At 41.7% G+C, this 16,881-nt stretch overlaps 1 protein-coding gene and 1 long non-coding RNA gene across 2 annotated transcripts in view; one reads left to right on the top strand and one right to left on the bottom strand.

Moving 5' to 3' along the window:
- LOC150060537 (uncharacterized) overlaps positions 1-16,881 on the bottom strand; it is a 491,819-nt gene that overhangs the window by 279,590 nt on the left and 195,348 nt on the right. The gene's annotated exons all lie outside the window — the stretch shown is intronic.
- On the top strand, positions 1,329-16,819 carry LOC150060545 (uncharacterized protein C2orf78-like). Its single transcript, XM_090336245.1, is given in 5 exon segments — positions 1,329-1,389; positions 7,784-7,810; positions 7,813-7,866; positions 12,950-13,686; positions 15,485-16,819. Coding segments are annotated over 5 exon segments (2,214 nt in total).

The raw sequence follows: 16,881 nt of genomic DNA, 5'->3' as shown, positions 1-16,881 counted from the left end.
GGAAAGGTCATTTTGTCTTTTAGAAGAATCATGGAGCCGTGTTATAAGACTTAATTTCTAAGGTTGGGTTCTAAATACTACTTAGAAAATACTTTTCAAAAATGGGAGAAAACAGCGCCTGGAGCATGAGCAAGTGGTAGAGTGCTTGCCTAGCATGCATGAAGCCCTGAGTTCAATTCCTTGTTACCACATACACTGAAAAAGCCAGGAATCACCCAGTGGCTCAACTGTTAGAATGCTAGCCTTGAGCAAAAGAAGCCCAAGGGCAGTGATCAGGTGCTGAGATCAAGCTCTAGGAGTGGCAAGAAAAAGTACAGTAAAAGGCTCTAGGGTACTGTGAAAAATGTTGAGCTTTAGGGGGCAGGTGAAGCAGGGGACCCACACACTTTGAAGCCAGGTGGTCATGGCTCTTCCTTGTAATCCTAGCCAATCAAGAGACTGAGAGATGAATACTGAGACTCTAAGGCAGCAATGGCAGACAAATAAGTCATAAGCTCATTGTAATTTGAGCAGCATAGAGTGGAAAGGGAAGTTTACAGTAGCACTGAGTGAAAAAGATAAGTGAAACACACTGGCCCTCAATTCTACCCCCAGTATTGGCACACACACACACACACACACACACACACACACACACACACGATGCAGTTATCTAAGATGAGAAGAAGAAAAGGCAAATGCATGATATGAGAGAAATCTACCACATTAGAGCCAAGAGCTCATGGTTATCCAGGGGACAAAGGCTATCCTGGGGCCTAGCCAGTGAAGCAAAGTAGCATAAAGTCCACCCTGAGAATGGCCTCATCATTTAGGATCATTTATTTATTTATTCAGTACCCATTTAATTATTCAGGGCAGCAAGATGTGCTATAATACTTCAATTAATCACTAAACACACAGGGCTAGTATCACTGGTCCACTTGATTTGTGAGGTTCAGCTGTGGGCTGGGATCACATTAAATTCAAAGGTCGAGTCCTCCAATGGAGGCCTGAGTGTCTGAATTCCTCAGAGAATGCAAGTGCACCTAGATTTCCAACCTAAATTTCCCACCTGAGGATCTGGAGTTACTGGGTGGACAAGATCAAATATGTGAAGTAGACAAAACACTAAATGTGTCCTGTACTGCTCCTTCTTGCCTTGCTGGTTCCCACACCACTCGCCGCAAAGGACCAGCACAAGCAAAATCTGCTCCTAGTGTCTATTCCAGGAGAACCCCAGGGAGACAGGCATTTGCACAGGCACAGCAATGAGTCACTGCAGTCAAGCTGCAGGGCCCTGTGTTCCACTTCAGAGGCCACAAGAGGCACAGCTGGATGGGGAGTGGGCGATGGCGACTGAGAGGACAGGAAAGGAGAACCGAGTAGAAGGACACAGGGTGGAGGATCATTGTAGGAAGCTTACTAAATTTTGCTGAAAACCATTTCTTGAGCCCTTGGCTCGTGCCTGTATTCCTAGCTAGCGCAGAGGCTGCAGACTGAAGATTGCTCTTCAAAGACAGCCTATGCAGGAATGATCATTCCTGTGACATAATTTTGTGTGACACTTATTTCTAATTTACCATCAAAAAGCCAAAAGAAGAGCTCTGGCTGATATGGTTGAGACCTGGCTTTAAGCCAAAAAAGCTCAGAGGGAGTGCTCAGACCCTGAGTTCAAACCACAGGACCCACACAATAAAACAAAAAACTTTCCTGAAATATAATTCATCGCACCATTTAGACGTACACTAGTCAGAGGCACAATAGTACATTTTCAGAATGAAACCAAATGTAGTCTATATTGCATTGTTTTTTACTCATACTTGAGGCCAATGCACAGTCACTTGATCCATATCTACTTCTACCATTATCCTCGGGTCCCAGCTTCCTGAGGATTATTAGAATGGTTCACCAGTACCTCCCTACTTTTACACACCTGAATGTGTATCATTTTTCCTACTAGTCATTTTCACAAAGACGTTACAATTGAATAAATTGATTTTAAAACGTTGAATTTTGGAGAAGATGGCAGATGGATAACTGACCCAACTAAGTCCCCTGAGGAAGCAGAACTTGAGGGTCCCATCAAGCTTTTCACATCTAGACAGTCACTCCAACGTAGCTATTGTTTATACAGAGATTTATACCAAAGAAGAAAATTATAAACTGCTTGCATAAGAAGACAGAATTCGGTATCCACATACAGTGATTGTGCCAGCAGTCACAACAGCAGTGGCTGCAGTGGTGGTCATATCTGAGCCCTGGAGCTATCCAAGTACCTCTAGGAGGAACGTAAACATCAGGGATGGAGCCCACAGGCCACCTGGCTACACTGGGACAGAGACAACTCATCATATAATGGACCGGAAGCTGTTCTTAGGAGAGGATCACAAGGGCTCAATAGCTATGTACGTATGATCATAGAACGTTCTCTAGGATCAAAATGAACTCTAAGAAATGGAATCAAGAGATTTTTTATTGTACTGTTTGCAATTCTTTCTTTTTTTCTTTCTTTTTTCTCCTTGGTATATTCTCTTTTGTCACTATTTTTTAAATGTATGTACCCTTTGTCTTTATATACGTTCATTTGATTTGGGGAGGAGAAGGGAAAGCAAAGGGACAAAGGCTAAACCATCAGCAGTGAGACTCACTAGCCACTGTTGGAAATGAACTATATAACCTGGCAGGGGCAGGGAAGAGGAAAGGGGAAAAACTGGGAGATAATGAGGGAGCAGATAATCCTGTTTAAAAGGCAATGTACTCATTAACTGATTTATCTGATTGTAACCCCTCTGTAAATCACCCTAACAGTAAAAATGTTTAAATTTCAAAAAAAAAGAGATGAAAAGAGGACCAGGAGTTTGGCCTAGTGGTAGAGTGCTTGCCCAGCATGCACAAAGACCCAGGTTCGATTCCTCGGTACCACATACATGAAAAAAGGTGGAAGTGGTGCTGAGGCTCAAGTGGTAGAGCTCTAGCCTTGAGAAAGTCCAAGGACAGTGCTCAGGCCCTGAAATCAAGTCGAGGACTGGCAAAGAAAAAAAAAGAGAGATGAAAAGAAATGAACAAATGTATATATAACGGCACAAAAGAAACTGATCAGTACCTTTGACATTGTCAAGGTGGCAATGTTACAACAAAATTGACAATTATGAAAAACTTCCCTGATTCTAAAACTTCAATAAACATGAAAGTGAAAAGAAATCCCTAATATCATATTGGTTTGCAACTTACAATTGAGCACATTTATACTTCACATTAAATTATTAACAAATCTTTCCCGCCAACCAAATGAAAAGATTTCTGCTTCTAACTCTTGCAAGTCAGGAAGCTGAGATCAGAGGATTGGGGTTGGAAATCAGCTTGGGCATGAAAGCCCCTTGGGCTCTTATCTCTAGTTAATCACAAATGAGAGTTGCAGTTTCAGTAGAGGTCTGATCATGAACAAAAATGCTCATGGACCAGGTCTGGAGTTTGCCCTAGCAGTAGAGTGCTTCCCTAGCAAGCACAAAGACCCGGGTTTGATATCTTGGTACCACATACATAGAAAACGGAAGAAGTGGTGCTGTGGCTCAAGTGCTAGAGCTTCAGCCTTGAGAAAGCCCAAAGACAGTGCTAAGGCCCTGAGCTCAGTCTACAGGACTGGCTCATAAATAAATAAATAAATAAATACCATCACTCATGGATCCCCCATCCTTTAAACCAGCATTGGTGGAATGTCTCACATGACCAGGTATTGTAACTATAGTATCTAAGAGAGTAGATTTCATCAATACAGCACAGCCTTAGTTGGATCATACCCAATGGGAATTTGCTATTTGATTTTTTTTTTTTGATCGAGGGGTTTGAACTCAGGCCTTGGGCATTGTCTCTGAGCCACAGTGCCATTCCAGTTTTCTGGTGTTGAATTGGAGATAACAGTCTCCTCGACTACGGTACCCAGGCTTCTTTGAAACTGTGATCCTCTGATCTCAGCCTCTTCAGTAGCTAGGATTACAGACATGAGCCACCAGCACCTGGCTCTTTCGCTACTTCCAAGACAAAATGTGGAATGCTGGTCTGTGATGTCCCACACCTCATGTCGCACATGAACATCCCAAATGAACATCCTATGACTCCATCTTCTTAAAACAGACAATCACTAAGCCATTGGTTTGATTTCTGGAGCTCTTGATGGGAAATGGATGGTTGATACTGCCTTTGTACAACTATTTAAAGAGAATAAAAATATACACAAGAATGAAAACAAAGATTGTTTCTATAATAAATGTGTCTTGTGTATATGCCTCTACAGTAGCTGTGGACTCTGCTAACAATCTGAACAGATGGCCTACTCATATGCTGTCTACCCAATACAGAAAACATGCAGAGACTTGGGGAATATCACAGAAGCTGGGCTGGAGATGTAGGCTCGTGAGGTCAAGCCTCATGAGGTTGAGCCAGATATTACCATGGACAGTACTGATTTACCTAGGCAGGTGTAAAGTCATCTTGACATAGAAATAATCATCACAATTGTAGAAAGGTAACGCTAGTTGGTTTTCTGTGCAATGTTTCTCAGCAACTATAAGTACACAAACCAATAGATTACTATGTAGAGTTTGCAATAGGAGCCTTGCTCCAGAATATGCTTGATAGTTTCATGTTAAGTAAAACCAGTTAATTTCAACTAGAATGACATCCTTTTTATCTTGGACTCCATATTCATTCCTTTTCTTCTGACACAAATTGTGGGGACTGGTCTGGCTATCACTGGAAGAAGCACAGAAATGGTGAGATAAAGGGTAAGCCAATTTAGCAGTGACACGGACTAGACACTATGTTGGAAATGAACGATATAACTTCAAGTGGGGAGAAGGCAAACCCGGGGGAGAATGAGGGAGGCGGTAACATTGTTCAAAAGGAAATGTACTCGTTACCTGACTTAAGTAACTGTACCCCCTATGTATATCATCTTTACAATAAAAGCCTTTTAAGTCAGACAGAAGTCTGCCTTCCTCTGTGTATTCCATTTCTTTAGTATTTGCTTCTAATGGGCAGAGACTACTTTTCAAAGTATCAGGGCTATGCAAAAAAGAGACCTGTATCTCTAGGAGTTGACATCTATGAGTATGAGAATGCACAACTCGTGGTGTACTAGGGGCTCATGCCTGTAATCATAGCTACTCAGGAAGACCACAGTTCAAAGCCATCCCAGTTAAGAAAGTCTGTGACAAGACTCTTATGTACAGTTAAGCCACGAGCCAGAAGTGGTACTATGGCTTAAGCAATAGAGCACAGCCTTGATCAAAAAAGCTCAAGGCACAGAATCCAGAAAAAAAATAAACTATAAAAGAATTGGTGGGGGGGGAAACCACACGGGTGGGGGGTGGGGAGGAGGGTAATGGGTACCAAGACATGTGAAAGGGTATCAATGTATGTGAATTAATGCACCTTCTATCTGGCAAATATCATGTAAAATTTTTATTAATTACAATAAAAAATTAAAAAAAAGAATTGCTGGGTGGGGCCTGGTGTTTGGCCTATGGTAGAGTGCTTGCCTAGCATGCACGAAGACCTGGGTTTGATTCCTCGGTACCACATATGTAGAAAAGACAGAACTGGTGCTGTGGCTCAAGTGGTAGAGCTCTAGCCTTGAGAAAGCTCAGGCCCTGACTTCAAGCCCCAGGACTGGCCAAAAAAAAAGTCCTTGTGAGATTCTTATCTCCAATCAGCCATTCAAAAACTACAAGTAGACTGGAATGTGGCTTAGTGGTACAGTGCTTGCCACACATGCATGAAACCCTGAGTTGGATTCCTCAGTACCATATAAACAGAAATAGCCAAAAGGGGTGCTGTGGCTCAAGTGATAGAGTGCTAGCTTTAAGAAAAAGAAGCCCATGGATGGTGCCCAGACCCTGAGTTCAAGCGAAAGAACTGGCAAAAAAAAAAAGGATTGCTGGGAAAAGATCTTCCTTTTCAAGCCATATATCAAAGTCCTCATATCCAATATACGCAAAGAGCTTAAGAAACCAACCCCTACCAAACCTTATAAAGCAATCACTTAATGGGCAAGGGAGCTAAGTAGAGATTTCTCAGAAGAGGTGAGAATGGCAAAGATACACTTGAGGAAATGCTCATCAACCCTGGCCATAAAGGAAACGCAAATTAAAACAACTCTGAAGTTCCATCTCACCCCTGTCAGATTGTCCAACATTGTGAATTTGAACTGCAAATATTGTTGGAAATCTTGGGGGGAAAGTAACTCTTCTACATATTGGTGGGAATGTAAAGGAGTACAACCTCTCTGAACAGCAGTATGAGGTTCCTCAAAAAAACTAAACACAGACCGTTTTTATTGCTTCGCTATTCATAATAGGCAAGATATAGAGCAACTCAGATGCCCCACAATAGATGAGTGGATCCAAACTATGTGGTACCTATACACAATGGAATTTTACACAGCCATTAGGAAGAATAAAGTAATATCATCTGCAAGGAAATAGAACTAGAACAAATCATGTTAGGTGAGCTAAGCCAAACTCAGAGACACAAATCGTGCATGTTCTTTTGGATGTGCAAAAATGAGATCTAAAATGCATTGGGATATAAATTAGAAAGGATTCTAGATAATCACAAACATTGAGAACAAAAGAGGGCACCATTAGGAGAGAAACAAAAATGCAAAGCCCATGTGCCTCTTTTTATTCATATAAAATTCAGAAATGAACTCCAAAAGGTGGAGGGAAGAAACATCCTTTTTCCCCCTTTCTTTTGTTTAGTTTTTAATTTTTGATGATCTGTCTTCTTTACCTTATGTATGGTGTATTCAAGTATACCTCTTCAGAAGGGTTTGGGAGGTGTACAGAACTCAAGGGTAAAATGACAAAAACAGAGCAGTGGAGCCCACTGGACACCAACGAAAGTGAGCTACATAACTTGTGGATAGAGTCAAGAGGGACTGGGAGAGCATGAGGGAACGGAAGATACTGTATAAATGGAAATATACTTATTACCTGACTTGTGCAATTGCAATACCTCTGTATACCACCACTACAATAAGAATAAAGTAAATTAAGTTTTAAAATGAAATAAAAAAGAATGCAAAACCTAATAGGTTTTCCAAGAACCAGTTCCTAAGTGAACAAGAGAAATATAAAGAGGGATCCAAGTCCAACATGGCTAGAACAACCCAGAATAAGGATTTCAGGGGCAAGAAACTAGAAAGCAAGTGCCTTAGATGACATCATCCTCTACAAGGTATCATCAACACTACTCTTCAACTAGGTAAAAAGCTCTTTCATTCTGCTTCTACTATTTGAAAATTCAAATGGCTCAACTAAACGGTTTCAGAACAATGAAGTTTTCAATCTCAAAGTCCCTTTCCTTATCCCTCAAACATGTGAACTATATATGCAATATGTAATTATCATATAATATAGAAAGCAAAATAAGCAAATTAAAAATAACTATTAATGAACATTGGTGAGAAACACTGAGGTGATGTCCTCAATATAAGAACGTAGACGAAAGGGGATTTCCTGTCTGTCTTGCAGGACCTCAAGTCACCAAAGATCAAGCATTAAAGAGCTACTAGAGCTCTCCTGCCATTCTCTACCCAAACCCAGCTTCTGGTTCAGATTCTGATCTTGTGATTGGCTACTCCAGGCCTTTCAACTGCCTGAGTAATGACATCATTCTCCCACTGAACCTATCACTACTTGGTAGAATCTTGGGGTTTCCATGGCATCGTCCAGGCGTATATTTGGATCATCGCTAGTGACCAGTGTCCAGTGAGCTCCGTACTGGACACACTCTTGCTCTTTAGCTTCAGCTACGCACACATCCTCTAGTGTCATTCTTCATCCCTTGTTTCTCCAGTTGATATTACCCATTGTCTCAGTATGTCAGGTAAGAAGAAAAAGGGATTTAGAGTTTTCATTAGACTCCCCTGCTCCCTAAATTTAATAGTAGAATCAAAACAGCTTCAAGTATTGAATTAGAAATGTTGGGCTGTGATGTTTACTAGGTATATATGACTTAGCCACATGATTTACTTTGTGACAAAAATCTGTTGCTTTGTCTGCAACATGAAGAAAATGAATTGTTTATCTTGTGATAGCTTTGTTTTCCAGCACTGTATTTTTTTTGCCCGTCTTGGGCTTGAGCTCAGGGCTTGAGCACTGTCCTTGGACTTTCTCAAGGCTAGCAGTCTACCACTTGAGCCTCAGCACCACTTCCAGATTTTTGCTATGTATGTGGGGTACCGAGGAATCGATCCCAGGTCTTCATGCATGCTAGGCAAGCACTCTACTATTAGGCCAAACTCCCGGGCCTCCAGCACTGTATTTTTAATGACATTTATGAATGGAGAATGAAGCTACAGATTTCTTCAGAGAGTCAATTTTAAACAAACTAATGGAGAAGGAAACCTAGTCGTGTTGAAATCCCTATACCAAGATACTTCATTTGTAACAGTATCCTCTAAAAATTAGTTCCACTTTGGTATTTCAAATGTAGTAAAAAATTTTTAATTGGAGAATTTATTAACATTGATTTTTACATCATATTTTAAATGACAAGTTTAACCAACAAGTGTTCCAGGAGGGAATCTCTATTTACAATCACTGGGACTTAGTATTTAGAACTTAATCAAAACTAGGCTAACGGATTATATGTCATAGAAACATATTAATTTATGAAATAAAACATTATGTCTCTAGAGTCATAGGTTTTGATGTCTATATAGTTACGTTTATATCAAATGTAGTAAATTTAAGCATAGTGTGTGTTTCCATATTTCTGCTCAGACAAGGTAAAGAGAAAAACAGGAAGAGAGAGGGGATGACGGGACTAGAACGAGGCAGATGATCTAGAAGGAAAGGTTCACCAGGAACTAGAGGTGAAGAAAAGATGAAGAAGGTGATGAGAAATAAGACAGAGCCAAAGACATGAAGAGCATGGAGACATTCTCAAGAAAACAGCGGTGGTTTCAATAGAATGTTGAAGAGGATCAAACATTTTTAAATCCACACACAGAAAACCGAGGGCAATCTAACCAGAGCCAGGCAAAATGAAGTTAGTGTTAGCCACATTGATGGACCAAAAGCCAACTAAGGTTAAAACAGAGAATCATTAAAAGCAGTTTCTGAGATGTCACTTTTAGCTGGTTCCTGCTTTAGGTTTGTTATATGTTTTTTTTTTTTCTAGTTGACTGTGAATACAGATGATGCTTTGAACGAGCCTTTTGTCAACCTGACTAACTTAGGGCCGGCACAGGTGCCAGCCACTCCTTTAGCTTTCTTTGTTTTAGCTAGGTTTTTTTTTGAAGATATGAAATTTTAGGTCAGGCAAACCTTGAACCATGATCCTACCACCTAGGAAGGACTCTCTTGTACCTTGGGCCACAGTCATGATCTACTAACAGAGGGCTTATTTGATTGAGATGAGGTGTTCAGTAACCAGCCTAGATGGATCTCAAACCACTGTCCAGCAGACTGTTTCCCAAATAGGATTAGAGAAGGGAGCTACTGAGCCTTGACAGTTTGCAATGTAAACATTTTAGATATGTATTCTAAATTATTTTAAGGAACATTTCTTGAGAGGGATTACACAGAAGGTTCTGTAATATATTTCAACATTACTTTTCATTCTTATATTTAGACTACATGGAAGTGAGTGTGTGTGTGTGTGTGTGTGTGTGTGTGTGTGTGTGTGTGTGTTTGTATGAATACCAAGATTTAAACTCCAAGCTTGACACTGTCTCTGAGCTTTTTAGCTTATAGGTAGAGCTCTACAACTCATCAGGTCTCCAATTCCAGGTTTTGATATTTAACCGTTAATAAGAGTCCTACAGACTTTATGGGAAGGACTGGCTTGAAATAATAATTTTCAAACCTCAAGCTCCAGTAGTTAGGATTACAGCCTTGAGTCATGAGAGCTGAACATGCATTTTTTAATAAAGTATTCTAATTTGTATCAGAAGCAGGTTTCAACTAAAAGCTGTAAATTATGATGATAATGATAGAATTCTAAGTGTTTATTTTACATTTGTATCAATATTTTTCTCAGATTGGTTTTCAAACGTTTATATATATATATATATATATTTTTACTGTTATATAAGGGTTACATGATATTTGCCAGATAGATGGTGCATTAATTCCCATTTCAAACGGTTTTTAAAGATTTTTTGATGCTGCTATTTATACTAAGTTGATTTAAATACCCAGCTAGAACAATTAATATCTTTACATTGAGGTATGATATTTAGAGAAATCATTTTGGTTTGTCTTTCTTTGTTCTGATTTTTTCTTTTCTACATTTGTGCTATATTGTCCAATCTGGTATTAATGTCCTGACAAAAGTGATTGTCTGGGACTAGGAGTTTGGCCTACTGGTAGAGTGTTTGCCTCGCATGCACGAAAAAGCCAGGTTCGATTCTTTGGTACCACATACATTGGAAAAAAAAAAAACAACAAAGTCAGAAGTGGTCCTGAGGCTCAAGTGGTAGAGCTCTAACCTTGAGAAAGTCCAAGGACAGTGCCGAGGCCCTGAGCTCAAGCCCAGGACAGGCAAAAAAAAAAAGTGATTGTCTAACCACACTATCCCATGTGCTAGGGATACTAGGTCTCCTGCACATTCAAAAATATTGATCTATATCAATTATGACCATGTATATGGCATGAGGGATGATGTAAAAAAAAAAAAAACAAGTTACCTAACGTCCAGGATATAGGGTCAGAAGACAATGATTAATCATTCTCAAAAAGCAACTGGAAATTGAATTGAGAGTGCCATTTATACTACCAAAATTATGAGATACTTAGAATAATTACAAAAGATAGGTGTAAGATGTACATGCTGAAAATTACCAAGCTTTGGTGAGAAAATCAAAGGAGCAGTCGAATAAATGAAGAGTTATCCATGTTCATGAAAAGGAAGATTCACTATTGTCAATCCAGGGAGAAGAATGAGAGATGAGCGATATAAGAACAGATTGGAGGGGTATGCCTTTAAGTGGAGAAAGAAAGCTTTCGCTAAGGAAATTCAACAGCTTCCACAAGCTGAGAAAGACCAGAAAATAGAAATTCTGAGCCTCTGAGCTCTGAAAACTTTCACCTTGTAAACATGATACAACAGTTACATAGAACATATTAGGCCCTATTGTCCAAAATAGTCCTTTCCAGAATTTTATCTTGAAAGTATAATTTCAAACATTTCACATGCAGAAGTATAAGAATAAAATCTGTATTTAAAAACAGCATGGGGGCTGGGAGTTTGGCCTAGTGGTATAGTGCTTGCCTAGCATGCATGAAGATGCAGGATCAATTCCTTGGTATCACACACATAGAAAAAAGCTAGAAGTGGTGCTGAGGCTCTAGTAGTAGAGCTCTGGCCTTGAGAAAGTCCAAGGACAGTGCTCAGGCCCTGAGCTCAAGAACAGGACTAGCAAAAACAAAGCATGACTGCTTGAATATTTACATTTAATGCATTTTTCTGCTTCCACACACATTATACCTATACCAACTTCAGTTCAACTCCCAGAATACACAACACGCACACACACACACACACTCGCACACACACATGCACACGCACACACACACACACACACGCGCACACACACACACACACATATAATTCAAAACCACTTTCTAATCCTGTGATGGTTTTTGTCTGAAATAGATGAGAAAATGTTTGTTTTCACAACATTGCATATGTAATAAGATCACTTTATTTATTGGTAAGTATACTATAATGAATATTTGACATACATCCAAATTAGCTTTAATGTCTTTCTATTTTGTTCCATATCAGTCATGTATAATATGTCACTTACATTCATTATTCAATATTATTACTGATATCATTGTTTTCAGCATGTATAATATATCATTGATGAGTGACTTGAAGTTCAGAACGTCTCAGTCTTCTTTTTTTTTTGCCAGTCCTGGGCTTGAGCTCAGGGCCTGAGCACTGTCCTTGGACTTTCTCAAGGCTAGAGCTCTACCACTTGAGCCTCAACACCACTTCTAGCTTTTTTCTGTGTATGTGGTACCAAGGAATCGAACCCGGGTCTTCATGCATGCTAGGCAAGCACTTCAACCACTAGGCCAAACTCCTGGCCCCTTCCTTTTCTTCTTTTGTGTGGGTCATGGGTTTTGACAAGGGCCTGGGAGAATCCCTCAGCTCTTCAGCTCAGAGCTACCATCCTACCCTAGAGCCAAGTCCCAGTTCCCGTTTTCTGGAGCTTAATTGGAAATAAGAGTCTCAGGTCTTTTTGTGCTCCAGCTGATTTTGAACCCTAATCCTCAGATCTCAGCCTCCTGAGTAGCTAGGATTACCGGAGTGAGCCACCCAACAGAGCAGAGGGTTTCAGGTTTCCTACAAAAAGTATATTGGGAACTCTGAGGTGGTCATTGTATTCTTTACTTATCTTCTGGTCTGTGTTTTAAGTAAGCACTAAAAATGGCCAGAGATTTCTATAAGGTTACACAATAACAAGAAAAATGCAAACTATTTTCTCAAGACCAACATCCACTGGCTTATAGGAAGTTCAAGTTCTCCTGATTTCTGGGCATTCTTCACCTGCTCACCCTTTGGAACACGGTGCTCATAGTAATTCAAAAGAAGTATTTGAGCCAATCAGGCTGGCCTCTGCCCCTAGGTTTCCTGCTCTTGAATGGGTGATCTAACAAGTACACTGAGGATACCTGAGATTCAAAAGGCTCACATGCTAGGACACAGTTAGGAGTGACTCAGGGAAAGTCAGGACAAGAAGGAGAAGCCTGCTTCTGCCTAGGAAACAGCACAGGAACCACTTGGTGTCTCCTGTTGAACCTCTTTGCCAAGTTCATCAGAAGAATGTGGGTGGCTATTGGAATGAGAGCATTCCCAGTCAGTCACAGCCAGCTTCCAATATGCTGTTCCTCCAAAACAGTGAGAGTTGGGCAACCTTATCCATTTTTTAACCACCCCTTGCTTCTTGCAGACAATTTCCAGCATCCATCTTTACTTGGAGCTGCAAACTCACTACAGCTTCCTCTTCCTGTGGAGAACGATGCCACTTCTCTAACAGGCAACAGCTGCAACATCTCCACAGTCTCCACCCCAGCCTTCACTTCAGCATGGCCACTGCCATCAACCTCTGGCACCTCTTTGCAGCCACTCACGGGTCTTTGCCAACATTCCAGCACACCCATGCTGTCAGGGGTTACTGGCCAGAACCACATCTCCACTGCAGCCTCCTCCTGTGCCAGTGCTTTTGAATGGGAGTACACAGGACACAATAAAAAGTCCTCTGCACTGGGAGACTTCACATTGACTCTCATTGACCAGGGCACAGCAGTCCCTTCAATGACTATGACATCTCGATATGCGGATGCAAATGCCATAGTCCCTCTGTATCCATCGCTGTCTGCCAGCCTGGTTCAGGGGACGTTATCTCACATTCCACAACAAGAGAGTAGTAGCTTGTTACTTCCCTGCCAACGAAACAACCAAATTTACTACTATAACCAAAGCACAGTGGGCCCTCTATTATCTGGAGAACCTGGTCCCTGCCTGCAATCATATGGCTCTGTGTCCTATACAGGGAGCAGGGTCTTTGCTCCTCAGCCAGAAATCGTGATGATGCTCCAAGAGGTTCAGCCCGCAAATGTCCCACCACCAGTCTCCACTTCTGGAATCTACTACTCTGTGTCTGCTCAACACCACCCAGAAACCAATGTTCAAGGTAAGCACAGACAACAGAAAGGAACAGGATTAGCAGCACAAAAACGAGGGGCTGACCTGCATCTGCATAGAGTCTCCACTACTCCACAAATATAGTCTAAATCCTCAGTCTCACCCACCACACTCACAAGGAGACCTCCAATTTCTGCCATGAGGCAGAGGGCCAAGGGTATGGCTCCAGTGGTGGAGCACTGACGGCTTCAAACCTCAGTGCTGCCACTAATTGCACTGGATAATTAAGTAAATACATAAGTGAGGAAATATGGCTGTGCTGCTCTTAGATGCCACCCAAAGCACACTCAGTGAGGCCATGGTCTACATTGTCCTCACAATCCATTCTCCCTAATTAATCCCCTTCTTGTTCGAGTTCTTTGCTTTCATTGGAAAATATGTCAAACATTAGTTTTGATAATAGCAGATAAACTTGCTTTACTGTGTGCAGAGAACCTGCCCAAAGGAAGCAGGTGAGAATATATATTTTGCATATTTCATGGGCAGGAATTCCACCCTGGAGCTGAGCACCACTGAATCATGCCTGTGGCCTAGCTAATCAGGAGCCTGAGAGCTGAGGAACAAATTTCAAAGTCAGCCTGCAAAGTGTTTTCAACATCTCATTGTCAGTTCCCAAATGCAGACAATAGATGCCTAAAAAAAGCGAGAATACATCAGGCCTAAGAAAAAGTCAAGCAGCAAAAGAAAAAAGGCTGAGTTCAAGTCCCAGAAGCATCCAGTGCATGATCACATTCTCTAGCTCTCTATTCTCCCCGTCTCTCCCTCACACACACATGCACATGCACACACACTCAACTCTCAGAAATGCACTCAAAACATGCTAAACCTGTCCTCCCCTCCCTGACTGCCCCTCACTTGCCGTTCTCTCAGATCAGGGTGAGAATCAACACCTATTTTACTTACAGGACACTGGCAATAATCGACAACTATATAAATAGATGACACTTTATAAAGCTGGGTTTTTTGTTGTTTGAACCCAGAGTCAAGAACACAGTAAGGAACTACTTTACTTCTGACCCATACATGATGTCCAAATCATTTCCTACTTTTAAAACTTCTTTCATTTTTATTTCACTGACAACAATTCTATAGAGGAAAAGGGAAAAGAAATAATGAAAATGAATTAGCACAAGTTTTACATAGAGTAGCTATCACGATCTTCCAACTCACGATCCTGTCTATGGTGCTTAAAACTACCTGCTAGAAACACCTTGCTCAGTGATGACAATGCCCTTAAATCATTGGTGCATAAATGGAGCATCTTACTTACCAGGGACTGATTCTGCTGTGATTTCTTTACATCAGTAGAAACTTCCCTGGCAATGCATACACTTTTCTAGAATCACAACTTTCTAGAATCATAAATTTTGCCAGTCACAAACTGCAGACAACCCAAGTCCTACAAGCATAAATGTTGAAGTCCTTGAGAGAAACATGTGTCACCTGACTTTGGAGACATTCCAATATCAATCCAGTAGTAAACATTCCTAGTACCTTGGTCTTGCCTCCAGCAGATCCAGACACAGAGAATAAGCATTAGGATGAAATTGAAAGCAAGGTTTGAAAGCCTCTGGTTGCCTTTGAGAAACTAACAGAAAGTCAGGATGCTCCACCTGACATTTAGCAGCTGCAGGTCGACATTAACCTTAGGGCCAAGACAGAAGTCTACATGGAACAAGGCCAATTTGGATACTCTGAGTCTTGAGACAAATGGAATGGAATGTGACAGTGGGTAGCTAAAAGATATCACTGTGATGGTCAAGACATTCATTTTAACCAGATTTTCACCTCCTTCACAGATTTTCAGCAATCCAATATTTCTACTATAACCCATATCAAAGATACAGACACCATCAATGAGATTCTGCTGCAGGAAAACTCTGTGGTCACCAAGTATTCCACTGATCAAGTGTCCAAGAACAAGCACGACGCCTTGGAAAGTGTGGATGGAACTCCCGAGGCCAAAGGCCAGCAGCTGCAGCCACAGGGCCTGCTGAAGGAAGAGGAAACTGAGTGTAGCACCCCAGCCAGTGACAAGGCTTCCCTGAACACAGCCCAGACCCCAAAGCCTGCATCCAGCAGGGTGAGCAAAACAAAGAGCCATGGGCAGAATGAGCCCAAAAGGATCAGGGGAAGCAATCCCAAGAAATGTGAAGAAACCAAGCAGTCAGGGAACAAACTGAAAGCAGAAGAGAAGGCAAGCATTCCCAAGATGAAGCACAAGAGAAGCCACCCTGAGCTTAGCCAAGAGACCTTCAAAAGACCTCGAACCAACCTAGGCGTGCAGATGTGGGAGTCAGTGCAGGTTTTTCATGCCCTAGGAAAGAAGAATGAGAAGAAAACTGCAAGCGGCACACGAGACTCTGCCATGAAATCATGGCTGGATATTCCACATGAGGGTAAAGGCCCTAGAAACATTCAAGTCAAGAAAAGGGAAAGGAGTGAAAGCCAGTGTCCATCCCCATCCCAGGATGAGCTGCCTCCCCCTGGCAAGGTCAAGTTGGTTCCTTTGCCTTTTCTAACCCCAGAGAAGCCTCAGGCTCGACCCGTTCCTCACAGGCCACAGTCTCTGGCCTCCAGGAGGCCCACTGTACCATACCCTGCACGGCCTCATCCTACCACGGCTCAACCTACCGCAGTCAGCCTGTCTCAACCAGCTTCTGCCAACACGAGTCTCAGAGGTTCCACCAAAGCATCTCAGCCAAGTGTAACCAATACATACACACAGGGATCGGCCAATGCTCCCCAGCCTAGTGTATCTCAGTCTGCTGTTGCTAGGCCTGAACCCCACTCAACCTCATCCAGCGCTTCTGTCCAGCACAAGCCTGTTTCCACTGCTGGGAACGAGTTCCGTTCACCGCCTAAGCCTCATAACCAGTACCTACTCCAAGATTTCAGCCGCCAACCAATTCCATGGAGGAAACCCGATATTCCTGGCCCTGTAGTATCAAATCCCATCACCAAGGAGCAAAGGCCAGAGCGTGAAGCCATGAAAAGGCGGGCCCAGCAAGAGCGTGAGAATGCTGCCCAATACACTGCTTTGGGGAAACTGCAGTTTTTTGTTCAGAGGCAAAGAGATATGGAAGTGTCTCACTACTACGGCTACACAGTGTAAGAGTTGCTGCGATTGTGGGTACCACATGTTTTCCCATACATATAAAAATATATATGTATATA

The sequence above is a fragment of the Megascapheus bottae genome, chromosome 7, assembly GCF_031878675.1.
Source record: "Megascapheus bottae isolate mThoBot1 chromosome 7, mThoBot2.hap1, whole genome shotgun sequence".
NCBI classification, from domain to species: Eukaryota; Metazoa; Chordata; class Mammalia; order Rodentia; family Geomyidae; genus Megascapheus; species Megascapheus bottae.
This window is presented reverse-complemented; position numbering and strand designations above follow the sequence as displayed.